The sequence below is a fragment of the Oscarella lobularis genome, chromosome 1 (assembly GCF_947507565.1).
Source record: "Oscarella lobularis chromosome 1, ooOscLobu1.1, whole genome shotgun sequence".
Taxonomy (NCBI): Eukaryota; Metazoa; Porifera; class Homoscleromorpha; order Homosclerophorida; family Oscarellidae; genus Oscarella; species Oscarella lobularis.
Genome location: NC_089175.1, coordinates 1,937,459 through 1,960,564, shown reverse-complemented (window position 1 = coordinate 1,960,564; position 23,106 = coordinate 1,937,459). Strand labels below are relative to the sequence as shown.

At 46.7% G+C, this 23,106-nt stretch overlaps 7 protein-coding genes across 9 annotated transcripts; 3 read left to right on the top strand and 4 right to left on the bottom strand.

Annotated features, from left to right (window-relative positions):
* The first annotated feature begins 290 nt into the window (after positions 1 to 290).
* On the top strand, positions 291 to 4,244 carry LOC136199734 (centrosomal protein of 120 kDa-like). Its single transcript, XM_065990027.1, has 19 exons — positions 291 to 352; positions 398 to 582; positions 638 to 727; positions 779 to 920; positions 969 to 1,090; positions 1,147 to 1,859; positions 1,914 to 2,063; positions 2,123 to 2,237; positions 2,298 to 2,365; positions 2,419 to 2,509; positions 2,570 to 2,669; positions 2,733 to 2,756; positions 2,818 to 2,987; positions 3,040 to 3,132; positions 3,184 to 3,296; positions 3,350 to 3,398; positions 3,458 to 3,580; positions 3,634 to 3,825; positions 3,884 to 4,244. The coding sequence occupies exons 1-19, from the start codon at positions 310 to 312 to the stop codon at positions 4,181 to 4,183; spliced, it is 2,883 nt and encodes a 960-aa protein (XP_065846099.1). The 5' UTR covers positions 291 to 309; the 3' UTR covers positions 4,184 to 4,244.
* Positions 4,176 to 6,428, bottom strand: LOC136199735 (homeobox protein PKNOX2-like). Its single transcript, XM_065990028.1, has 5 exons — positions 5,935 to 6,428; positions 5,339 to 5,656; positions 4,894 to 5,016; positions 4,757 to 4,833; positions 4,176 to 4,701 (listed from the first exon to the last, which is right to left on the bottom strand). Exons 1-5 carry the CDS (start codon positions 6,232 to 6,234, stop codon positions 4,284 to 4,286), a joined length of 1,236 nt encoding a protein of 411 aa, XP_065846100.1. The 5' UTR covers positions 6,235 to 6,428; the 3' UTR covers positions 4,176 to 4,283.
* A 176-nt stretch (positions 6,429 to 6,604) lies between these two features.
* On the top strand, positions 6,605 to 8,799 carry LOC136199732 (tau-tubulin kinase 1-like). Of its 2 annotated transcripts, none has more exons than XM_065990025.1 (11): positions 6,605 to 6,732; positions 6,783 to 6,810; positions 6,868 to 6,987; positions 7,154 to 7,368; positions 7,421 to 7,525; positions 7,578 to 7,643; positions 7,689 to 7,781; positions 7,833 to 7,958; positions 8,032 to 8,219; positions 8,279 to 8,395; positions 8,448 to 8,799. In XM_065990025.1, exons 1-11 carry the CDS (start codon positions 6,682 to 6,684, stop codon positions 8,488 to 8,490), a joined length of 1,152 nt encoding a protein of 383 aa, XP_065846097.1. In that variant the 5' UTR covers positions 6,605 to 6,681; the 3' UTR covers positions 8,491 to 8,799. The 2 variants fall into 2 exon arrangements, with proteins under 2 accessions (XP_065846097.1, XP_065846096.1); XM_065990024.1 differs by having other exon boundaries at positions 8,273 to 8,395; positions 8,448 to 8,795.
* Positions 7,846 to 10,254, bottom strand: LOC136199731 (uncharacterized). 2 transcript variants are annotated; one of them, XM_065990022.1, is made up of 8 exons: positions 10,085 to 10,254; positions 9,986 to 10,034; positions 9,904 to 9,937; positions 9,708 to 9,847; positions 9,612 to 9,651; positions 9,082 to 9,559; positions 8,929 to 9,028; positions 7,846 to 8,877 (listed from the first exon to the last, which is right to left on the bottom strand). In XM_065990022.1, the coding sequence occupies exons 1-8, from the start codon at positions 10,142 to 10,144 to the stop codon at positions 8,549 to 8,551; spliced, it is 1,230 nt and encodes a 409-aa protein (XP_065846094.1). In that variant the 5' UTR covers positions 10,145 to 10,254; the 3' UTR covers positions 7,846 to 8,548. The 2 variants fall into 2 exon arrangements, with proteins under 2 accessions (XP_065846094.1, XP_065846095.1); XM_065990023.1 differs by having other exon boundaries at positions 7,848 to 8,877; positions 8,935 to 9,028; positions 10,085 to 10,195.
* On the top strand, positions 10,185 to 11,328 carry LOC136199733 (selenoprotein S-like). The gene is made up of 6 exons (XM_065990026.1): positions 10,185 to 10,357; positions 10,407 to 10,541; positions 10,643 to 10,734; positions 10,795 to 10,939; positions 10,998 to 11,057; positions 11,114 to 11,328. The coding sequence occupies exons 1-6, from the start codon at positions 10,225 to 10,227 to the stop codon at positions 11,134 to 11,136; spliced, it is 588 nt and encodes a 195-aa protein (XP_065846098.1). The 5' UTR covers positions 10,185 to 10,224; the 3' UTR covers positions 11,137 to 11,328.
* Positions 11,329 to 12,804: 1,476 nt separating this feature from the next.
* On the bottom strand, positions 12,805 to 15,034 carry LOC136198447 (DNA repair protein XRCC4-like). Its single transcript, XM_065988393.1, has 14 exons — positions 14,896 to 15,034; positions 14,678 to 14,829; positions 14,588 to 14,626; positions 14,419 to 14,514; positions 14,296 to 14,361; positions 14,193 to 14,249; positions 14,081 to 14,135; positions 13,882 to 13,972; positions 13,798 to 13,828; positions 13,642 to 13,745; positions 13,483 to 13,590; positions 13,229 to 13,422; positions 13,058 to 13,175; positions 12,805 to 12,992 (listed from the first exon to the last, which is right to left on the bottom strand). Exons 1-12 carry the CDS (start codon positions 15,032 to 15,034, stop codon positions 13,335 to 13,337), a joined length of 1,026 nt encoding a protein of 341 aa, XP_065844465.1. The 3' UTR covers positions 12,805 to 12,992; positions 13,058 to 13,175; positions 13,229 to 13,334.
* Positions 15,035 to 15,846: 812 nt separating this feature from the next.
* LOC136193551 (uncharacterized) lies at positions 15,847 to 23,070 on the bottom strand. Its single transcript, XM_065982470.1, has 24 exons — positions 22,916 to 23,070; positions 22,814 to 22,848; positions 22,304 to 22,381; positions 22,137 to 22,251; positions 22,003 to 22,046; positions 21,887 to 21,945; positions 21,709 to 21,823; positions 21,555 to 21,650; positions 21,194 to 21,496; positions 21,042 to 21,139; positions 20,915 to 20,984; positions 20,652 to 20,860; positions 20,349 to 20,583; positions 20,200 to 20,295; positions 20,077 to 20,145; positions 19,783 to 20,022; positions 19,527 to 19,721; positions 19,244 to 19,475; positions 18,017 to 19,190; positions 16,962 to 17,958; positions 16,670 to 16,907; positions 16,381 to 16,613; positions 16,114 to 16,326; positions 15,847 to 16,064 (listed from the first exon to the last, which is right to left on the bottom strand). The coding sequence occupies exons 1-24, from the start codon at positions 22,989 to 22,991 to the stop codon at positions 16,011 to 16,013; spliced, it is 5,274 nt and encodes a 1,757-aa protein (XP_065838542.1). The 5' UTR covers positions 22,992 to 23,070; the 3' UTR covers positions 15,847 to 16,010.
* Between the last annotated feature and the right edge of the window lie 36 nt (positions 23,071 to 23,106).

Here is a 23,106-nt window from a genome sequence, read left to right as displayed (position 1 = left end):
CGTGGGCCCCGTCGCTTTTATACTGAAGATGATGCAATCGTGATGCAATGTCCGCTGGTGACCTCACTGTGTTCGATTCACCAAGGCAACGAAACGCTGGTTGGCCGAGGCAGTTCACGCCAATTTTGCACGTGGGCCTTGCAAGGCAAGATTTGGCGCTAGAAAAATGGCTGCTCCCTCGACGACAGTGCACGTGTTTCTGTAGTTCCATGAACGTCTTCCTTTCGATCTGTAGATGAACATGTATGGGGCATGTATGGTCCTTTTCGCGCGCTCGTGGAACTCCCGGCAGTGAAGATATCAACTGAAATGGCGGCTGATAGATTTCTTCTCGTCGCAGCGATTCTCGAAGGTTCCATCGCTCGTAACGAATCGAAAAGGACTAATTCGAACGTAGGTCGTCACTTTCCGAAGCGCGCGCAGCGTCGACTCGTCGTCGAAGCGCGTTTCAACGACGAATCGCTCGCGACCGATCCCGTTTATCACGAAACGACGCCCGACATCAACACGGAGCTCGCCTGGGAGATAACCGGTCGCGAATTGAAGCACCACCGTCTCCAGCGAACGCCGATCAAACTCCAGGCGAGCGATTTCTCATTTTTCTTTGAAAAAAAGGCGACCACGCCCTCTCACGCAGTTCTACGCGCACGACATCGGATCGACGTCTCGCGAGCTGGTCGGCTACGTGATGCTCGATTTGAGAAGCGTTCACAAGGGACCCCCAACGGTTAATTCGAATATTTATTTTAAATTTCAAATTTAATTTATTTATTTTTAGGTTGCTAAGTGGTATGCTTTGTTGAATTCGACGTATGCTAAGATGAAGCCGGAAGTGAAGATACGTTTGAGTCTGGAAAGCGACAGCGGACCTCCGCCTGTAGAATCTAAATCTAAACCTGAAAATGAACCCAGGGAACAAAGTAATGATTTTAATTTTATTGATTTTTAACTTTTATTGATGTAATTAGAAGACGATCTTGTTCTGATGTTGAATGAGGACGAAGGCTGTTTTCAACTGGGAGAAAAGTCTGATTTGGATAGAACCTTCCTGTTGTCATTGACTATAACGGAAGCCAATAACCTAATCCAGGTAAAATAAAACATCTACAAGAACCCTTTTGACGTATTTTCTCTCCACTCTTGTAGCTCGTTTCTCCCGACGTCCGACTCGATCCCAAATCTCCGTATCAATTTTCCTTCAATCTTCTCGGCAACCAAATCGCCAACAAACCCTTCCTGGATCTCATTCGCCCGGAATTCTCCATAGAAAAAGCGATGCTACGAATCCGAGCACAAACGGAGCCACTTCTCTCCTTCATATCAACCCAACCCGACATCGAAATCACTTTGATTCGCGACGGCGAAACGTTGGCCATTGCTAGGATACCATTCAAAACGCTCTCCATGCAATCCGGTTGGTGCATCGAGAATAGTTATTCACTTATTCCCCACCCCGGTAATGTGCGCGGTCGAAATGTCGGAAGCGTAGGCGTGGTCCTTAGACTTGAACTTGAGCAAGAAGAAAATTACAATAGTTATAATCAGGAAGAGGAGGATGAGGAGGAAGTGGCTCCGCCTCCTCTTTTAAATAGCAGCGAAGCCACTGAATATCTTCTCGATATAACCCCACCTAATATGGATCACATCACGCCGTTGAAATCGAATCCCGAGCCCGGTTTGATATCGACTCCCCACGAAATTCCTTCTGTTGAACAAATTGGGGATTACGTTGACCCAGAACGAGATATTGGGGTTGCCGTGGATACGTTATGGCATCAGTTCTCGTTCTCAATCGATTTGAAAAGTGTGAAGATTTTCGACGTTTCCAAAGTGGGCACAGTCGCTTGGATATACCTCAGGTTTGAAAATCACCGATAGAATTTATTTAAGAGTAGCTGTGCTTTCTGTACTAGTTATTCGTATCCGTTCTTTGGAAGCCCCGCTCCCATTATGACGCGCCCGGCTGTCGAAGTGCAGCGTCACGTGGAAAAGCGACTTCCGCGTTCGTTTTGCTCCTTCGATTTCGCCTCATTGTCTCAGCAGCTGGAGAATCAACTAGAGAAGTGAATAAGGGGGGAAAAACCAGCAGGGACACATAGACTACCCTCTATTGTATATACAGAGTTCCCTTGGACGTTGAAGTGTGGCACAAGGATAAGCACTCCAAAGACATTCTTCTCGGTGTAAGCCGGATATGGCTATCCAATGTATCCAAAGAAGAACGACACGCTCTCACGGTGAGAAGAGGAACATCAACGCGGCGCAGAAATTCAATTTTATTTTTTTTTCTTATTTAGCCTAATGGTAGAACTATTGGCTGGAAGCAGACGCACTCTGCCGCATATAGGATCTCAGCTGGCGAAGGGTATGTACATTAGATGTCTGAGTATGTTGAATTATTCCTTTTAACTTTTTCAGCACGTCTTCCGGCTCGAAAGTGGGCGAATTGAAAGTCGCTTTGGTATTAGAAGATCATGGCCCAGTCCCACCTCAAGTCGCGGAGAGCCTCGTAAGAGAATTAAATAAAGGAGACAATGACGTAGATCAAAGGGGGGTTATCATGAGATAGAAGGCACGGTACGGTTCCAGTGAGTATCCAGCGGAGAATACGGAGCCACAGCAAGCTGTAGTTCCTCAGGAAGAGCAGAGGCAAATCGTAATACGACAAGGTAAGAATCAAAACAAAATTTCGTAGTAATGTTTATATGTATGAGTTTGATTTTCGTTTCAAGACGGACATCAGCATAGAGATATAGGTTTGAAGACCGTAGAACGTTCTAGGAGGTTGATGGATTTTTGAAAAATCTTCTTTTTTAGGACGTGGTGGTCCTGAATACGAAGCCGCTCTCGAATTGGAAGTCTGGAAGGACGCGGAGGAGCGAAAATTCGCCGAATCGCTCAAATCGAAAGAGGCGGCTCACATGAAAGCGTTAGCTAGCGAATGGAAACGACGCGAAACGGAAAGAGAAATGCTAGTCCAGAAAAGAGTAAGAGAAACAAACAAGGAGACCCTAGGCATCAAGTACCAGTCCTCCCCAGGTGGACGAGTATAAGAAATTGGAAGATAAACTAAAGGAAGCATTACGAGATATCGAAAAACGGAACCGCGAATTAGCGTCAAGCGAACAGCAAGTGCGACGACGACGACGAATCCCAGAGGGAGTCTTGTATTGGTTCTTTTAGTTGCATCAGGGCTGGGCTGCTTTGCAGCAGGAGAGGGAAAAGAACGAGCGGCTTGAGCTCGACGCTGAGCGTCGTGCAAAGGAGCTATACGAACATCATTTGGAAATCGAACGGTAGGATGGCCGTGCGGGGGTCTCGTAGCGTGTTTTGATTGAGACGTGTACAGGTCTAAGATACGTGACCTGGAAGAGCAGAGGAAGCGTTTATTAGCGCAGGTACTAGAGACTTGGATCTCGCGTCATGCTCCCCGTAGTCTTGATTTTCCTGTTTGTAGAATAGTGATTGGGAGCGTCGCTATGACGCCAAGGTCGAGGAATTTTCTACGTATCGAAGTCAGCAGAGCAATAGGCCGGAAGTTCATCTTCAAGCTGACATCAACGTCCTAAAACTAGAAAAGGTTTATTAGAAGAAATCATTGTATTTGGTCCTTGATCAATTTTTTGGTCAAAGGCTGAGCTTGAACGCAAAGTGGACGCTTTGACGAAGTCGAAATTGCACTATAAGCAGCAGTGGGGACGCGCGCTCAAGGAGTTGTCCGTCCTGAAGCAGCAAGAGCAGGCCGACGCGCGTGCACGATTGCTGCGGCAACAACGCGAGTTGGAGCACATGAGACTTCGTTATTTGGCTCACGAGGAAAAAGAGGTGCAGCAGGGAAAAAATCAATAGGGTGAAAAAATAAATAAAGTGTTCTCTTATAAAGATGATGCGTTCTGAACGGCAAGAATTTGTGGACATAAAACAGGAAGTGGAGAAACTGAAGGAGGCGCGTGAGCGAGAGAAACGCCAATCGGAAGAAGAGCTCGAGCGACGGGAACGCGAAAAGGTACGTGTCGACGATACTGTTCCGGATGTAAGCGAGGTGGACGATCGAGTGGCGCGGCTCATCGAAGAGCGCGACACGCTCCTCCAGACGGGCGTTTACACGCACGACGATCGCATCATAAAGGAACTGGACCGACAAATTAGAGAAAGTCTCGCATTGAAGGGAAAAATCACGTAATCAAAAGCGTGTAATTAAGTTAGATGAAAATTAAATAGACCAGCTACCACATTCATCATCATCATTATCAAAGCAACACAATGATGTTGATTTTTCCACTCTAATTATTGTCAGTTGATACAAGGAGACAGTCTTCAGAATCAGTGGGAGTAAATTGCAGAGGGGCCATATGCTGAAATGCCGCAAAGCGTCTTCCCTTCGAGCTGGAGGGCGGAGGGACAGGACACTCGACTTCGACGTCATACCGCGGCTGCATTCTCAACATGAGTGAATTGCCAGCCGGCCCGATATCACAATCGTCGAAATCGTCATCATCATCATCATTAGCGTCAGTGACGTCGATGTCTTCCATTGGCATTGTGGCTGGCCAGCGGCGCTCTTGAGGCCGTCTCAGCGCATGCCCGGTGCGCGGTTTTTTGGCGCGTGACTGAGCTGCCGCCGCCGCCGCGGGGAGCTCAGCTGCGGGGGCGGCGGCGTCCAGCATTGGCTGAAGAATTCGCCGACGCGCGTTAATAAACCTACGAATCAATGAAAACAAATTTCAATTCATTTACTCTTCATTCGGCGCGTTACCAGTTATTCACTTGTAGTAAGGTGAGATTCGTTATGGCTGCGAGTCTCCGCTTTTCGTCTTCACTCGGATAAGGATGCTGAGAGAGGACAAAGGTGGAGGCCCCCCCTCTGACGTGCGATCGCCCGCCCGCCCTTACGGCTAAATGTTGAAATAGCCACGCTTTCATAACGTTCGTCGCCTGTTTCGGCAAGACGCTGCGTCGGCTCTTGCGCTTGGGTTCGCTCGGTGCGGCGACGGTCACGACGACCTGCTCGTCCTCCTGTACACGGGGTAAGACAGAATGCGCCATTAGTCCAACATCTCTTCTTTGATACCAACAAAGTACGAACATCACATGATTCGCTTCAGTTGTGAAAATCGGAAGCGAGTGTGTTATGCATGTGCGCGAGTTTGTGAGAAATCTGCCGCGTTCGTGCGGGCCACGCCCTGTGATAGAACTAAGACTAAAGAGGTGATTGGTTGTTAAGTGATTAGCGGGAGCCAATCAGTGTGTCCCGTGCAGCCTTGAAGCATTTCTGTGACGCGGAAAACTCCTACGCGAACTACGCCGCTTCTAGACTCTTTCACGATCGCGTACTAACGGGTAGCGATGCCGCGGACGCGGAGGGAGCCGACGTTCCGTCCTCCGCGCTGCTTCCGGCACTTCGACTGTCGTCATCGGGCGTGGGTGACGACATCGACGCCCGGATTCCACTTCCGCTTACAACGCGACTGAGCGCCGCCGTGTCGACGACTGGCGACGGTTGCGGCGAATGATCGCCGAGCGGCTTTAGAAGGTTGTCACTCTGCATTTTGCTCTTGAGACAGGCGATGTAGCGCTGGCAGAAGTCCTTGCACAGATCGCCGACCTTTTCCAACTCGAGCAGATTCATGCGTAGGACTTCGATTGAATGAACCATCTGGAAAAAAATTAGAAAACGTGAGAACATCCGGTAATTGACAGGAACAAAGAAGAAACTCGCGGGGCTCTCGTCTGCTACAGCGTTCCGCATCCTGCACGCGCGCGGCGCGGGGGGGAAGATCTATGGGTGCATCCGGGAAGTGACACAGTACAAAAGAAGGAATTCTCGTTAGAGAAGCACGCTTTAGCACGCGGAAGTAGCATCCTCAGAAAGAAACCACGCCCCCGCAATCGACCCCCCATAGAGCGCGTGGCCCACACGACGGCAAAACTAACCAGACTATCGACATCGTCGCTTTCGGCGAGCAACGACTTTCCCGTCGTCTGCATCTGCGTGATAAAGAGCCGTATATCGCTGTCGATCGATCGCGCCGACGGGCACTCGGTCGTCTGCGTGGCGAGCTCGCACTTTTCGAACAGCATGAGTAGGAGGGGAAAGAGCGGGTGCTGGTAGATCGTTCTCTTGTCCGCGTCGGTGACGTCGCCGGCGGACGGATCCGCGACGTTCGATTGACGTCGAACGAACGATTCCTGCTTCTGATGGATTCCTTGGTAGGCGCCCGGGGGAGGATTCATAATCGTTTTCGAGGCGACGATTCGATGATACTGTAGAGTTGGGTATACAGGGGCTCCTTTCTTCTCTTCTCGAACGCTTGTGACCTCGAGCTCGCGCGCGAGCTCTTTTCCTCTCTGGTGTCTCTCTGGTGTATCGATGTGTGAGCGTGAGCGGCGCTTTGGCTCCTGGGGTTGGTGAAATGTGATTGACGCTGTCATGCGTGACGCATACCTACCACGTGATCCTAATGACGGCGAAAAATGTGTATTGATATCAGTCGCAGAGAAATTGAAAATTAAAGATGGTGCGTTAATTACGTGAACATAGACCAGAAAATAAAAGGCGACGAATCTATAGATCCGTCATGTGACTGTGTAAGCGTTGATATCAACACGCGATACGATAACAACGCTAACGACGTTTGATTTGGCTTTCCACCTTTGTCATGCTCTGAAGTCGCTTTCTAAATGTCTGACGAGATTGCTGGCCGAACGGTCGTTCGGGACAGATGGAAACTGGTGCGCTTAGCGACGATAACGCGTCGAAACCGAGATTTCCTTTTATTTAGACGAAGAAAATCGGCAGCGGAGGTTTCGGTAGGGAATCCCTTTGCCGTAAAACGATACTTCTATAGTCGATTGTATTTCGAAAAGGTGAAATCTACGAAGCAATCGATGGAAAGACAGGCAACAAAGTGGCTCTCAAATTGGAAAAATTGGAGCAGCGAAAACAAATACTCAAGATGGAAGTGGCAGTTCTCAAGAAGCTCCAAGGTAGTATAGAGAGAGCAAAAGAGCTAGACGAAGAACCGAGAAGCGAGAGAAAGCAAAATAGAAACTAGATACAATAACATAATATTAGCATAGGCTCTAAACCCCTCCTTCGTAGCTTAGGCGATCATTACACTGAAGTACCGCAACCTAATCAAAGAATTGTTAGGATTTCACCACATATGCGAGTTGCTTGGTTACGGTCGCAACATGAAATTCAACTACATGGTAATGACGTTGCAAGGACGAAATTTGGCCGAACTTCGCAAAGAGCAGCCGGGCTGTCATTTCTCTGCAAGCACGGCGCTTCGTCTTGCGCAGCAGGCGCTCAAAGCCATTCGCAGCATTCACGCGTGCGGCTTTCTTCATCGAGATATTAAACCCGTATGAAGTAGACATAGCCTCTGGTTGAAAATTGATTTCTTTCTTTCCGAAGTCTAATTTTGCTGTTGGCGCATCGCCAAGTACTCGACATACTGTGTATGCGTTGGATTTTGGCCTGTCTAGGCAATACGTTGATTCGTCTGGAAAACTTAGAGAGGTTCTAAAAATAAATCATAATTGGCTAGTATTAATTAATTAATTAATTGTAGCCAAGAAATGCGGCTGGTTTTCGCGGAACAGTTCGATATGCCTCTATTAACGCGCATCGCTCTGTGGTACGATTTATGACGTCATCACATGGATTTTTGAGCGTTGTTTAGGAGCTCGGTTGTCATGACGATTTGTGGTCACTCTTTTACATGCTGGTTGAATTTGTAGTGGGCCAGTTGCCGTGGCGAAAAATCAAAGAAAAAGTAGCAGCAAGATCAATCGAAACAAAAAAAGTATTTAAAAAAAATGTGTAGGAGAAAGTAGGTTGGGCCAAGGCGCGCTACAATCACCAAGAATTTCTCCAACATCTTCCAACTGAATTGAAACCGTTTTTGCTACACATACAAAGTCTCACATATTTCATCAAACCTGATTACTCTGTATGGGACTCATTCCGTTTATTTATTTATTTATTCCTAATTCCATCTCTCTCTCTCTCTCTCTCTCTCATAGTTGCTTTTGTCTTGTATTGACAAGGCAATCATATCCCGTGGGTACAAGGATACGGATCCGTTTGATTGGGAGAGAAAGGGTTGCGGCGATGGATCGGTCACCACGACAACGACCATTTCTCCTCCCGTGGGCGACGGTAGCAAGGGAGTTATCTGCGATGCCAACGTGACGTCAGAACACATCGAAAGGTACGTATAGCAAGCCACGTAATCGTCAAAAATAAAATAATAAAATAAATCAGTAATAGTAGCAGAAAAGTGAGCGCAGACGAAAATGAGGAGAAGGAGGAGGAGGAGAAGGAAGAGCCATCTCTGATGCCGCGCCCACCACCGGGTCGTGCCACACACCCATGCATCGAAGCAAGGTGAAATCAATGTATCTCACTAATTATGTTCACATTCATTTCCCTCACTTAGAAAACGAAGATTCATTGTTTTGACTTCAAAACGATTAGACTAAAAAGCGACGACGACACCCGTTGCGCAGTCCTTTTTTAGTGAATTTTTATATCATTTATTTATTTACTTACATCCATCCGACGCGGAGTCAAGCAGAGAAGCTGATCGTCTGCGAAATTGTCGGGAGGCAATAACATGAGACAACCGGCCTCCGCCTCGTTTTCTTTTTCCCCCCAAAAAGATGAATTTTGTTCGAACGAAGGTCTCCAAAATGAGTTGGTTCCGTCTTCGTTTAGAACGAAAGCGGAACTTCGACGATTTTCGTTGGCGTTGTCTTCTTTTTCAAAATCTCGCTCAAAGGAATGAAAATCAATGGCTTCATCGTCATCTTTTTCTTTTTCTTTTTCTTTTTCTGCGGAGTTAGACCTTTGAATAGCGCGCGAATCGTCTAAAAATTGACGTAAGAAAATCATCAAACGTTTACATAGCGATTATTTACAGTTACATCTTTGGGGTAATAGGTTAATGATTTGATCTTCTTCGTTGGACCAGCTACCAAGATTTTCCTTCTCATGGGTGGCAACAACAACAGGCTCCCTCTAAAAAGGTACACATCAAGTACAATGTAATAATACTACATATATTTTCTTACGGCTGATTCTGTTTCTCTTGTTGTTGGTATATCTATCAAACAGATGTCGTCGTCGTCGTCGTCGTCATCATCGTCGTCGTCCTTCTCCTTCTCCGTCTCCATTTGATCGTCAATCCATGTCTCTGTCAAGCCTATCTCTGTCAAGCCTTTCTCATAACCTTCCCAACTATCCGAAGTGGACAACGCATCCGACTCCTTCTCTTCGCTTTCTCCTTTGTGCAAAACCAGAGAAGATTCCAGCACGTGTCGCGGAAACGCTGCCGTCCGATTTTCCACCGATATCGCATCCATGGGAACCAAAACGTAGGATCTCATTGGGCTGAGATTGAGCCAAGACGACGGAAGACCATCGCAACCACCACCACCACCATGACTGGGGTTAGAGAAACCTGACAACTGCTGCTTCTGAAGAGGTCGCATTGGTGTCGCAATGGTGTCAATCCAATTGAAACTAAACCGGGGCTTAGGAATAAAAGACCTGAAGACAAAAAAATCAATACTTTAATTAATTAATCTCTCTGCTATCTTACCCGTTCAGAGAAGAGTCTAAGCAATCATCAGAGACGAGGCCTAGTGAAACAACAAGTGAAACTTTATTCATTAGAAGATTTGTTCCTTTTTTTTACTGTCATCTGGCATTTCGTCGACGGCTGGCGGATTTCGAAATCGGCCTATCGTCTCGACTTTTTGCTTTTGACGACTCGGATAAAGCCAGTCGTCGATTACGCGCAACTCTATAAAATCCTCTTTGTCCTCCTCCTCCCACCTAAAAATTTTAATTAGTGGAAACATAATGGTGATGATGTCAATAGATGATGAGACCCTCGCGGTTTTTCGTTCGTCAGCTCTCCTTCGCCTACGTAATCAGTTACAAATGCTCGCGAAAATTCGCGAAGAGATTTACTGTTTTCGTAGATCGATTTCCCCAAATCGATCTCGATGTAGTCCTCGTCCTGTTGTACGAACCTTTAGCGCGAAAGACTCGTACGACGCTTTAACTTACGTCATCGGCTTCCTCGTACTTGCGGCAGATCTCTCGAAGGGTCGCTTCCAAGGAGCTCATAGTTTCGGCACATGCGCGATTGCGCGCGAAGGAGCGACTTCACGCGCGCTAGTCGCAAATCCGTCCTTCGATTCCTCGCGATGGATGCGGCCGTTCCGCCGCCAGACAGCGTCGATTCGTCGCCGCCTGTCGACAAAACGCCTAGCGATCACCAGCATCCCAACATCCTCGTCAACACGACGCCAGAAATCGTAACGACAACACTGACGTCACGTAATCCCGTCTTCGCGAGAGCGTTTCTCCCCTCTCAATTCGATCGCAGTCGTAGGAATTCTGGAACAATATGGCTGGTTCATTCTGATCGGCGCGATTCTCGCCTACATCGTGTGGACGAACTATCTCCGACGCCACTTCATCGCCTGGAAATATCGAATCGAAGAACAGCCGAGAGCCTATAGTAAGTACAGTGTATCTCGATATATTGATAGAGTAAATCCAGCAGTAGCTCGAAAAACAATACTTCCGGGTGTTATTAATTATTTCTTTCTTTCTCTCTAGGTTCTGCTCATGATGATGTACTAGCGGTGAGAGCTCGCATGCAGGCTCAGTTGGATAAGAAAGCAGCTGATCACGCTATCAAGCGTAAAGAGGTCTGAAACCTTCCTACTATCACAAGTACTATTATTTGGGAATTTTTTTGTTCTCCTAAGATCGAGGAGGCAAAGAGATTGGAAAAGATTGAGGATTGGGAGAGGCATCAAAGGGGAGGCGGATACAGAAGCAAAGGGCATCGTCCTCCTGAGAGTTCGTCCGACGAGAAGAAACCGCCGCCTAAGAAACGATTTCTGCAGTCAGGTGAGAGAGGAAATATTTGAGAAAGCGATACTTATTAATTAATCGATAAATCAAAAAGGGTACAATCCTCTCATGGGACACAGTAGTGGCTCCTCATTTCGTCCACAACGTCGAAGGGGTACAGTAATACACACAGAGCCTAGAGTGTATCTAATCAATTTTTAACTAATCAAGGTGGTGGTCAAGGTGGAGGATGAGGTTAAAGATCCCCATGCTTGGCTTGGGCAAATTCTTTCTTGTTAAAATAGTTTTCTTCTTTATGACGCTTTGATACAAAATTTCTTACGAGAAATGTATCATAGCTGAACAGGAAGTATATTAATTAATTTATATTTGTGCGCGTGTGTATGTATTTCTTTCTAGAATATAAATATACAAAGTCTTCACTATGTGCTTTCCGCGGAGATACGGGCAAGCTAAAGCGCTTTGATCATGTGATCGTGTTCTTTCGTCGTTTTCGGGTCTATTCCGTCGTCGAACTATACGCTCTACGCCGAGGTGGTTTATCATTGTCAGTGCATGGGATTGGGAAGGTAAACTGAAGTTGGGGGCTCTCTTTGGGAACTCAGTTCTTTTCGACAAACGGAAGAGGCAATGCAAGCGCTTCGTACGCTATAGGCATTAAGAAACGTTCTGATGTTCTTTCGTCGTGGCGAAGTCTCGCTAAACAGCGTGTCGGCGTAAAAGTCGGGCGTGTTGTATCAAAATGCCCACGAACAATTCATTATTTGGCAGTAATTGATAGAATCAGAAGCGATGAAGAGGTAGACCGCGGTCCCAACGTCCTCAGCACGACGGGTCGGTCCATCTGCCGGACCGCGGGGATTTGCATCTCAATTCCATAGATGCAGTCTTCTAAAATGCTTGTATGCCTCCTGGATAATTGAGGCCATAACGTCTAAACTGTCCCGCCTCCTGGGTAGGCTTACATCAACCGCTGAAGCGGTTGTGCGGCCACGAGAAGGAAAACTGCCCACTTATACGGCGCGTATCTCCAAACTATGCTACTATCTTTATTGGTAGTCTCCCTTGGAGAATGGCACCTAAAGCAAAAATATGCCTGGTTGCCTATTGATTTTTATGAACAGCAGCAGGCATACATCTAGCAAAAATGACAAGCTTAGCTTCATGCGCTGAAGAATATTGAAGAGCTTTGGTATGGTATATTTCTTCTCTTTTTCAGTTTCACATTGCTTTTCTTTAGGAGAGCGTCCTGGGCATGACGTTATAAACTGCTCCGGGGTCCTGAGCACGACCCCGTCACAAAAAACTGCTCCTCCGGGGTCCTGGGCAAGACCCCGTCAACAAAAACTGTCCGCGCTAGAAGAGGGAGAAGGCTGTTTGTTTTTTCGCTTTTATTGAAATAAAATTTCTGTACTTTGCCCTTTTCTCCATGGCGGCGGCAGCGCACGCGGGGTGCACCACCCCGCCGGTGTCCTATCTAACCTGTGTCTACCTACCTAGGACGCGTCAAGGAGGCAAGGCGTGCTAATCGTGTTATGCGCCTACTACACATGCACCACATGCCTCTTAGGACTACAAAAAAAAGTTCTGTCTTCAGCTCAACTTTTCTTCCGCTCTTTGCCTAGGCTGATTGGACCTAGACACTTCCGTCTTATCCGTTGCTTCTTTGTCATTCTGATCTGAAAAAGACAAGAACCCCATCTTAGTACGACAAAACGTTTTATGGGGTCTGTGCAACGAATGGATCCACTAGTGAGCTACAAGACAATCACGTGTTCCCTAGAGAGTTTCCTGCAAAGTTTCGCTGCAGCCCTCAAAACTGCATGGTTTCTCTAAGAGACGAGACATTTTTCTGCAAAAATAAATTTAGTGCCACGGTTCGCAATGCAAAGCCAAGGTACCTGTCAGGCTGTGGAACGTTCTAGCGTACGGAAGTAGACGTGCTCCCTGTTTCGAGGCGACGGCTCGGCTTGCACGTAGGACGGGCGAACATCTTCAGCAGGGACCCCCAAGTAAGAAAAGGCCGCGCGAGGATATTCACGAGGCTTGTGGTCTTCAGTAGGAGAGCCTTTTCGCAACAAGCGATCGCCTGCACAAACGCCGACCGCATGCAAATGAACGACGCGAGGTCGAGACAGGGCGTTTCGAGCTTACCTATTTGTATGCTCTGCACTCGACGTTGTAGATAGCCTTGCATGACAGCGAGAGGCTCTCCTCTTCGGCCGTGTTCGCAGACACCGTGCGCGAATGACAGAACCACGTGACTGTGCCCCTAATGTACAGCGAAAGATTATGACTAAAAAGATGGAACGCCAAAGGTCTTACCATTGCTTGTTTCATGCCAAACAGATGGCTGTCAAGCTAACAAGAGTCTAGTTATGGTAGAAGAATCCCCACTAAACTAATTAAAAAATAACGATGCCGCAATTTTTCAAATGCAATCCATCAAATCTTCAGCTTCTAGTGATTCGGCCTCTTCAACTTGCTTAGCCTTCTTCCTCGTCTGGCTGCTGCCGCTGCTAAAATAATAAATGATCTAATTAGTACATAATAACATTTATCTTGTAATGTTATCTTACCCTGTGCTTGCAGTAGACGATGCCGATGCTGATGACGTTGTACGCGTAACACGTTTTACCGTCGTAGGCTTTGGCATGCTAGCGGCGGCTGCCTTCCTCGTTTTCCTCCTATAAAGCAGCTTCTAGAAATCAATACTTATCACATGCCTATATTGCAACTTTTTGGGGAGTGGATCGGCCGACTTTTCTTCTTGGTCAGAGTCCTCTCCAAGGAGTTGGGTTGCGCCCGGCAGAGAGAATCGATTTTCAGCTGATTTGCGAGGCTGAGACACAACAAAGCAATGTAGCAGAGGCAATAAATTGTATTCGGAATACCTGTTCTTTCTCTTCTGATCCCGAATCAGGACTTCAAAACCAAAGTCTTTATAATGATAATTACGCGAGTTTATTAGCACTAACTCGTCGGTTTCTTGATCTAATTCCCTTTCCTCTTCTTCTTCTTCTTCTGCTGCTGCTTCCTGTTGTAGCTCGGGAGTTGCCGCAGGAGCAACTTCAAGAGGAAATTAGATATATCAAAGGCAAACACAGGGATGCATACCACCTGGCATATGAAAACACTAATAATCTAACTAAAACAATAGGGGGTTTTTTCCTATACCGCGTTCTTTCAATTCTCGTATCTTTGCCTTTTTGGCATTGAGAAGAAGTTTGAACTAAAAAGACTAAGAATGAGTGGACCGGACCGTAGGTAAAGATATCTGCTTAGCAACCTTAGAATACAAATCCATTTCTAAAGATTCTTTTGACTCAACAGCCTTTTCGAAACTCTGAAAAAAAAACCAATTAGAAAAAACTAAAAAAATGTTTTCCAACCTTCAGTGCTTCGTTTCTTTCCGCCGACAATCGCGACGCTTCGGACGTAGCGCGCGCAACAGAAACCTGCCAAATTTTCAAAAAATATACGATTTTAATTAATTAATCGATATTGCCAAGTACCCTCGCTTCCTTCAATTCTTCGACACAGTAGCGTAGAATCGCGGCGATAGTCTCTTTCGAATCGAAACGACTTAGCGTCAACGTACCCAAGTCGAACTAGAGTCGCGAAGCAAAGGAATTGGCCTTAGGAGAAGCCAGAGCCGAGAGGGAAGCGCAAAGAGTCGAAGACCTTGATCGTGTCCGGTTGTAGGACTTTCTTTACTGTCAACTAAAGCAAACAATGTGATACTACTGCGTCGAAAAGAAGCGGAAATCGTGCCTGAAGGCGATCGCGTTCCGTTTTTATTTCGAACGCGAATTCATCGCGTTTCTCGCGTTTGTTCGACGTGAGCGCGTCGATGAGCGTGCGGAAGAACTCGCTTTGAGTCATGCTCGCCTCGGCGGCGAGCGTTTTGATTTCGCTGGCGGAGACTTGACGAGAAAATTCGTTCGAAAAGCGAGGCACGTGGGTTCGAACCTAAAAGGGGGGCCCCTTACGGTTTGTTTCGTAGGCATCGGCTCCGTCGCTCAATGTAAGATCGATCCCGGTTTTGTTGTCGTCGCTCCAGCTGGTTAGAGCAAAATAACGCCCTTTCGAACCAGCAACGAAGTCGGAGAGAATTTTGTGTTGAGACATGGTGATATCAATAGTAAAAAGTGACGTCAAATACTAGTGTGCGTAAATATGTAATTTGAGCAAATTGAGACTTTTACGTAGCGTATTTAGATTTCCAAAAGCGCTGCATTTCACCTAATGCTTTTATCATGCACTGGTACTACTATGCCACAGAGTGAGTAATCAATTTGCTTGAAAAAAGAGTATGTTGACAGCCATTAGAGCACAGCATATACCTACGTAAGGACTGAGCCGTTCTCCTAAAACAAAACAAAATAAATAATTAATTAGATCTACAAGTCCGTTCTCTACACTAACCTATTCTCGCGCACTTCCAAAACGTTCCTAGTAGTCTAAAGTGCCTTGATAAGTACCAATTTGTACATTGAAGGGTGAATTTGGTCTACCCAGTCTTGTGTCGATCGAGAAGCGATGGAGCGACTCCATGGACGTAGGTGCACGTGCAGATGAGCAGTAGAACGACAACGAGCATGCTCTGAAAGTCGAACAGAGCAGACTAGGCAAGAAAAGAGCTGTAGTTAGAAGGAGAAACGACGAAAGAAACAAACCATGACGAAGGCTTAGCGCACGCTAACATTGTCGAAAAAATGTTGTGGTGAAAAAAGATCCTCCCCTCAATTAATCTCTGGTACAATCTCTGAAACAAGACAGACAAAGCGTGCACTTCCAAAATTCTTTCTTATAGAAGAAGGCCATCGACTAAAGAAATACCAAAAAATTTTTTGGTATAAATCCAATTAAATTAGATAAATGCCGAGAAAATGCTCGCAGCCCAGTGTACTGACTCGACGCGCTATAACACCAGCTTCACATAGCTGCTTCACATCTATGATCACACAGCCTAGCACGCTATCGTCAACGTACAGTAGAACCACAGATATATGAGAGAACGGACAAAAACACTACGAACGAGACTGGCTCCAACAACAAAAGACAAATAGACAAACAAAAAAAGTGCGCAGCACGCATTCTTCTTTTACGGCGGGCAATTCTGGTTGTTTTCTTTGATGGTAGGTGAAGCAATGCCAATCTAAAGAAATCAAATGAGACATTTAATTTGAAGTAGTGGAAAAACTTACGCCATCCCAGAATGACAAAGTCACAATTTGACCGCACAGTTCCGGATTGGCTTGAATTATTACGCCCCCTGTAACGGCGGTGAGGCTGAGAGGAAACCCGGACGTATCCTCTAGCCTCTCGTTTCCATACACCACCACAGAAAATGAATTGAAATCAGCTGTTCCTGTGACGGTCACCAAAGAACCGAGCCCACCGTCAAAATTCACCAAGTCCTAAATAACGAACAAGTTGTACATCCAAGTATCATTTACACGAGAACAGCCTACGTTGTTATTTTGGATGCGAATGGAGCCCACGCTGGTGACAGCACCGAGTCCTTCCAAACTGGACAACGAATCAATGTTGAGAATTGTTATCGACCCTCCGACGGTCATGAGACTACTGAGCGAACTCAAAGAAGTTACAGGCATAGCCTCAAGTTTGAAACTTCCGCCAATACTCTTCAAAGATCCTAGTCCTGCGGTGTCCAAGTCTTGCAGCCCCTTTATCTCGACGTCACCTACAGAGAGACAATGTACAAACTCTTACGGCGTGCTCGCGCTCTTAGCCTCGTACCAGTGACTGTCATGATTCCTTTGAGACCGTCCACGTCGTCGAGCCTCTGCTGATTCACCACAGTGACACTTTCTACGTTTTTGAGTAGATACTCGGCATTCGTGTTCATTCTCAGGTGACTGGTCGTCATCAATTCCGTGTTGTCGGTAATTTTCAGCGATCTGAAACTCTTGACGTTCTCGAGGCCGGTCAAGTACTTCAGACGATTGTCCTCGATTATCAGCGCTCCCGTGATAATCTAAAACCCAAGAGAAAATTGGTCGCAAAGTGCATAAACAAAAGCATGCCACACCTGTATATTTGTAAGATACGTGAGGTTAAAATTGTTGAAGCAATCCTCGACCGAACGGTCGCAAGAAATCACGAGATCTCCAGTTACAACCTGACACGATCCAGCTGCCAGACTGTCCACTTTAGCTTGAGTTGTAAGAGGACTAACTGAACCGCAGGAAGTCATGCCCGTAGTGTCAGGCATTGTAACGTCAATCATAGTAGCTGATCCATTGGTCGGAGCTGCCGTTGTCACGTCGAGAGTTGTCGGAGTTTTCGTTGTCACGTCGGGAGTTGTCGGAGTCTCGGTCGTTGAAGGTGCCGTTGTGTCTAAACGAAAAACGAATTCTGTCGGTGTGGTCGGCGCTGCTGTTGTCGCTTCGGGAGTCGTCGGAGCTTCTGGAGTCGTCGGAGCTGCTGTTGTCGCTTCTGGAGTCGTCGGAGCTTCTGGAGTCGTCGGAGCTTCTGGAGTCGTCGGAGCTTCCGTTGTCGTTTCTAGAGTCGTCGGAGCTTCCGTTGTCGCTTCGGGAGTCGTCGGTTTTGCTGTGGTTGGCGATTCGGTGGTAGGATTGAATGGGCACCTCGGGTCTTCATCGCCGTTGCCGACAACTACCTGTACCGTTATCACGTTACTCATCCGCTTCAACGGTGAGTCCCACACGACGACGGTGATGCGACGGTCGCAATTCTTCTGCGTATCGAATGAATCGAATTTCACTTTGCGAAGAATGGCCTCGAAATCAGCGGCTTCGATGTTTGATACAGGACCGTCGTATTCAAGTATGAGCTCGGGACCATTTCGATCTGGAGATATCGTAATACCTTGTGAAGTCACCCAGGCTACGTCATCAGGATCAATAAGGACGAGATCGTTAAAATTGTCTGAAACGGAGCTTTGAATTGCATTTGTAATCGTTATTTGAGCCTTGTGCATAAAGTGAACGTCTCCTGCTATCAGACCAAAATCTGAACGATCCAACAAACTAATGTCACCACCTCCAGAATATTTCACTATAATGCTAAAATAATTTGAATCATTCAAAGAGGGATTAAAACAAGATAACCTGATCTGCATACCTTTCATTCAAAGATAGTGTTGGTCCAACCGGATTTCGCTGATAGTAGATGATAGCCATTCCTTCTCCCGTATCTTCACCGTCGCTCACAGTCACGATAATCTTTCTCATCACTTCGTACGGACATTCGGCTTCGTTAATGTAATAGAGACTGCGAATCAACATCTTAAAATACATAATCGGAGCGGTGCCGTTCGAATGGTAGATGACATAACGAACGACGTGTTCATCGACTTCGACCTCTTTGTAATGCAGTCCGGTCATGTTTATTACAGTTTCATTGAAATAGATTCTTTCGTCGGGAAAATCGGGCGCGTCCATGATGGTAACGTTGATTTGCGCCAAATGTCCTTGTATCGGTCCGTCGCAGTCGTCCACTTCGAAATAGGGAAAGACGTGCAAGGAAGACGGATTCGTATTGGCGACACCTTCCACAACGTACGTGTGTCGAATGGACTGCCTCGATCCCGATCGAGGAAAAACGATAGGCGGATCGTTGTTGCGACGAATGTTAATCGTCACCGTCCCAAAATTTGTCCATGCGCCGCAATCGTCGAGAAGACGAATCGTCACCGTACGCGGATCAACTTCGCGGCATTCGTAAGTATTGCGAAATTGAATCCACGTTATGATATTCTCGGCTTTCGTGAGTGTAAACATGCCGGTGATCCGCAAACCCATTCCAAAGTTCACGGCGGTCACGCCATCGCCATCTACTCTCAGTTGATCGTTGCCTTGATCGTAATTATGTGTGATAATGACTTCGATTTCTGTGATGATTTCACTGTCATTGTTTCGAATCATGACGGGCCCTTCCACCAGATTAACATACGTTTCTGGACTGAATTCGTCAAAAACGGCCACCGCCGTCGTCGACATGTCGGTCGCGTTCAGATACAGTCGTCCTGGATCGCAGATATGAATGACTGTGACCGTTGCGTAAGAAATTCCAACGAGTCCATCTCTATCCGTAAGTTTGAACATGACGCGAACTTCATCTGCTATTTTAGGCGGTTCACGACGATGGATGACAAAGGTCACGTTACGAGCAAATGCGGCGACCTCTGCCGCGGACCAAGAGCAATTCGTAGGAACTGCATCAATTGTTTGCGGTGATAGATTTACTACCGAGACGTTATTGCAAGCTTGACAACCAGGACAATCAATAATAGCGCCTGAAATTCGAGTAAAGCAGTTTGAAAACAACGAAATAGAGATCTGCACGTACCTGTTTCATTTCCCAAAACGGTTATTTCCAAATGATAAATTGGAACATCAATCGGCTGCAAGTCATCGTCCATCCACATAGCATAAGGAGCCAGTCGAATAGGTGGCGATCTTTCGGTATAGTTGACTGGTGCTGAGACGTCAAGCAACGTCGGACTGTCATTCACCCCGAAAACGTCAACGTAGATCGTCTCTGTCACATCGTTAGCAGGTGGAATAGCGTTGCTCGTAATCTATATAATTTTCAAAAACAAAAGGTACGATTTGCCATCTGGTCATCATACTCTAAAGAGAATTCTGCGACGCCCAGGTCCTGGCTCGGGGTTGTTGTTCATGTAAGACAGCGTCTGCAAGACTTGGTTGAACTTTGAAAGAAGGTCACCATCGTTAGGCCCGTCAATTTCCACGCGAGACGGAGAAATTCTCGTGACCGTAATACCATCAGGCAGAACAGTGGTGTTCATTTCCACGTAGAGGTGCTATAAATAAAAATCGTAACGCCGCAACACAAACACAAGACAAGCAATTTGAGAAAAGAACCTCGTCCGGTGCATTGAGCTGATCCGCAATCCACACTTCAACTAAATTTGCTTTTTGGTGCTCCTCGTTCGAATCGGCGTCCGTCAAATGAATGCTGTCAAACGGAACTGGAGGACCGTTCTCGGTGAAATTGTAGACCATATGAGGTGAATTGAGCACTGGCGGCTGATCGTTGCGACTAGTTAAAGCGACGGTTATCATTTGCGGAACACTGTAGAATTCTCCATCAAACACGCTTATCTACACAGACGTGCTACGAGTAAATCAGAGACGACGCACAAGCGCGTTTTTTACCCAGATATAGCGGTCGCTCAACGTAGGTTCGTTCAAAGTATTTTGATAACGTATTGATTGAATCGCAGCCTAAAATTAAACAGTTAGTATTCTCCTAGTGGTAAATTTGTAAGACAAATTTACAGCGTAGACATGAGCATCGACATTGCCCGTTAGTTCGATGGTTTCCGTTCCATCTCCATTGGCCATTCTACTGGCCATCGTTATGCCGGTGTCATCCTGCATAAGAGAACGTCACATCCGTCGTTATTCTATGAAGCGTTCATCTGTACCAGACTCAATAGTATTCCGTCGTCTGCTCCATCAGGAGCTGTCACATTCACTTGTGCTCCCTGCATTACGAGGGTATCGCATATCATATCCCTGTCTGACACTCGAGCTTGGAACAGAAGGTGTACAGGCGGTCCGTCCTCTGTAAACGAATGGCCCGTTTCACTGATGGAGAGGACGGGTCTGAATTGATTATTGGGTTCGATGACGACCGGCACGTCTTTTTCCGTCATATTTCTGCGAAACACGAGTCACACAATGCGTGCGCGCGTTCTGCGCGTCTATAGCGAAAGGCTTTGTCTTACACTCCATCATAAGCCTTGAGCTTTATGATACGTCTCACTGGACAGCTGATGTTCTCGTTTCTGTTATCGTATGTCAAAGTGCGTAGCACTCCTTCAAAGTCTGCGATAGGAGCGTAGAGTCGTCCATCTCTGGGAACCAATATAACGTGCTGCTGGGTAGACTCGTTGCTTTTGGCAATAGAGTCAACAAACGAACCGGTATTGACTTCCTATAATATAGAAACGTGTTAGTTCTTACTGCTGACGCGCTACGATGGTCGTACGAGAAATTCGTCTACGAAATCTGGCGTCCGAATGGTGATACTGGCCTCGACTCTTGTCCACATGTGTACACTGTAGAAAACAACATAACTTCATATATAATCGGCGTTCCCACATTTCGTCTCCTACTCGTTGTCGTCGCAATCTTCTAAATCGATCATGTTGGTGACTAAAACTGGGTCTTCGTCGGGGATGAAAACGGGTTCACTCAGCGGTATTCCTTCAATCTAAAAAAAGATTAAGTAAACGTCAGTGTAAAGTGCCTCATTGCCAACACGCACTCGTGGTGGACTATCGTTGATAGTTTTAATGTGCAACGTAGCATTTGCCTCGCTCGTGAAGTTGCCATCGTTGATCTTCACTTTGATCGTCACTGTACCACGAGGCGGTTCCGGGCCAACAGAATGAAACGTCGCTGTTTGAATGATGTGCTGATATACGGAAATGCTCGCGCTTCCACTCAAATGAATCATTGGAGCGGGGTTATCAGAAAGCAGTGTGACCATGCCGGCATATGAACCAAGATTGACAGTGATGAGCTGTTCACCAAAACACGGACCGCTATAATCGCCATAAACCCAAATCTGCATTCAAAAGAAAGCGAATTAGTAAGACAGACATTTTTCCAGCTCTCTTCATTACCATGGCTTCTTCCATTAGAAATTGGTCAGGGTGATCCAAGTCATTGACGGTAACGCTGGAAAACACGTCGATTGGATCGCCGTGCTCCATGTACGTCTTTGTAAATAAACGATCAAATGAAGCGAGCAAAACCCTAATAAGACAAATTCGTTACCTCGTTGTTAGCAACCACGTCTATAGTCGGCGGATGATTGTTGACAAAGACAACCCGGACTCTGGTCACGTATTCGGGACTCCAGAAGTTTCCGTCAAAAATGCTGAACGCAATGCTACAAAGCAAACAAAAAGAATAGAAGAAGCCTTCGACTCGGTTAGAGCGATAGCAAACGCACAGTCGAGTGTCAGATGAAGGAGTGGGTGCCGTGCTGCTGAAAGCAATCGTTGCAATAACCTGACACGGTTAATTAATTTAGCCGAAGAGGGCGGGCCACGATACGGGACGACTTGCCTGGTCGTACTTGTAGGCGTCGTCCAAACCCATTAGAACCAACTCTGTAAAACAATAAATAATAGTTAGCCAATCCACGCTGGAGAGAGAGTTTGTCCAGAAAGGCAGCCCTAATATTATGTCGGTCTTCTTACTTCCTTCACTGGGATAATAGTGCTGCGTTATGTTGGTTCCCGTTACGTTTGCCCAGAGAGAGACGAAGTCGGCGTCCATGTACTCGCCTATGTCGTCGATATAGAATTCGGCCATCTGCAAACGATACGCGTGCCGCATTATCTATCCATGAAAAACGACGTCAAACCTCCATCTTGTGAAGCTGGTTGTGATCGCCGTCGATGACCGAGACACCGTCTCGAAATAGGACAACAGGTTCTCCGCCCTAAGCGGGGGAGAAAAATCAGAAACACGGCTCTGCTAAAATACGTCGCCGTTTCCAAAAGAAATAGGCGGAGTCGTCGAGTGCAAACTAATATGCGCCTGACTGCAATGTGATAGCTCCCGTGGTTACGTGCGTAATTCTAGCAGGGAGGGGGCGCAACGAAAACGTTTTTATTGTCTCCGGTGACAGCGACGTGTGCGTAAGCTAGAGTCATCTAATTACAACATCGGTCCCTGATTGGGCGGCACTGCACTGCGTGGGGAGGACCAGTATCGAATGGCCCTGATACCAGATTCTTTCCCCCACGGAAAGGGCTGGACTCTGACCCTTTCTTCCGAGAAAGGGAGGCTAAAGTAGCTCTAAACCATTCCTCTAGCGAATGAGACTACGCCCTCGCATGGTAGGTCCCGCTCCGTTTTAAGTCTTTCTCACCTCGATGAATTTGGGGCAGCCGGGACAAGTCGCATCTACGATGCATTTGCAAAGAAAGGAAGATGAACAAGACGACTGCATGGACTATTTCCGTAATCTTACCGGGACACGGATCGTGCATGTGAGCGGCAACAAGTGCCAATAAAGAGAAGAAATGAAGAGCTCTTTCCCCCGCCATCCTCGATCACGTCGCTTTTCTCTCTCGACGAGCTTCGGATTGCAAGTGAGACGGCACGCCCAGAGCGTTTCCTTACTTAGGCGTCGAAGCAACGTGATTGGTTCAAACTTGAATG

Bases quoted from the DNA above. Each gene is read 5' to 3' on its own strand.
- LOC136199735 (XM_065990028.1), bottom strand. From the start codon at position 6,234: ATGAATCCTCCCCCGGGCGCCTACCAAGGAATCCATCAGAAGCAGGAA. The intron at 4,834-4,893 runs GTAAGGGCGGGC...GTCCTCTCTCAG, and splicing joins GGCTATTTCAACATTTAGCC to CATCCTTATCCGAGTGAAGA. The intron at 4,702-4,756 runs GTAACGCGCCGA...ATTGATTCGTAG, and splicing joins TTACTACAAGTGAATAACTG to GTTTATTAACGCGCGTCGGC.
- LOC136199731 (XM_065990022.1), bottom strand. From the start codon at position 10,144: ATGAGCTCCTTGGAAGCGACCCTTCGAGAGATCTGCCGCAAGTACGAG. The intron at 9,560-9,611 runs GTAAGATAGCAG...TTTTGTCTTCAG, and splicing joins TTAGACTCTTCTCTGAACGG to GTCTTTTATTCCTAAGCCCC. The intron at 8,878-8,928 runs GTAAATAATCGC...GTCAATTTTTAG, and splicing joins ATTACCCCAAAGATGTAACT to ACGATTCGCGCGCTATTCAA.
- LOC136193551 (XM_065982470.1), bottom strand. From the start codon at position 22,991: ATGGCGGGGGAAAGAGCTCTTCATTTCTTCTCTTTATTGGCACTTGTT. The intron at 22,382-22,813 runs GTGAGAAAGACT...TCCCCCGCTTAG, and splicing joins GCTGCCCCAAATTCATCGAG to GGCGGAGAACCTGTTGTCCT. The intron at 19,722-19,782 runs GTTCTTTTCTCA...TTTTATTTATAG, and splicing joins AGCTCAATGCACCGGACGAG to CACCTCTACGTGGAAATGAA.
- LOC136199732 (XM_065990024.1), top strand. From the start codon at position 6,682: ATGTCTGACGAGATTGCTGGCCGAACGGTCGTTCGGGACAGATGGAAA. The intron at 6,733-6,782 runs GTGCGCTTAGCG...CCTTTTATTTAG, and splicing joins TTCGGGACAGATGGAAACTG to ACGAAGAAAATCGGCAGCGG. The intron at 8,396-8,447 runs GTGAAATCAATG...TCCCTCACTTAG, and splicing joins CACCCATGCATCGAAGCAAG to AAAACGAAGATTCATTGTTT.
- LOC136199733 (XM_065990026.1), top strand. From the start codon at position 10,225: ATGGATGCGGCCGTTCCGCCGCCAGACAGCGTCGATTCGTCGCCGCCT. The intron at 10,940-10,997 runs GTGAGAGAGGAA...TAAATCAAAAAG, and splicing joins GAAACGATTTCTGCAGTCAG to GGTACAATCCTCTCATGGGA. The intron at 11,058-11,113 runs GTACAGTAATAC...TAACTAATCAAG, and splicing joins TCGTCCACAACGTCGAAGGG to GTGGTGGTCAAGGTGGAGGA.
- LOC136198447 (XM_065988393.1), bottom strand. From the start codon at position 15,034: ATGTCTCAACACAAAATTCTCTCCGACTTCGTTGCTGGTTCGAAAGGG. The intron at 14,250-14,295 runs GTTGGAAAACAT...TTTTTTTTTCAG, and splicing joins AAAGAAACGAAGCACTGAAG to AGTTTCGAAAAGGCTGTTGA. The intron at 13,829-13,881 runs GTTAGTGCTAAT...TTGGTTTTGAAG, and splicing joins TTAGATCAAGAAACCGACGA to TCCTGATTCGGGATCAGAAG.
- LOC136199734 (XM_065990027.1), top strand. From the start codon at position 310: ATGGCGGCTGATAGATTTCTTCTCGTCGCAGCGATTCTCGAAG. The intron at 2,064-2,122 runs GTGAATAAGGGG...TTGTATATACAG, and splicing joins CTGGAGAATCAACTAGAGAA to AGTTCCCTTGGACGTTGAAG. The intron at 2,670-2,732 runs GTAAGAATCAAA...TTTCGTTTCAAG, and splicing joins GCAAATCGTAATACGACAAG to ACGGACATCAGCATAGAGAT.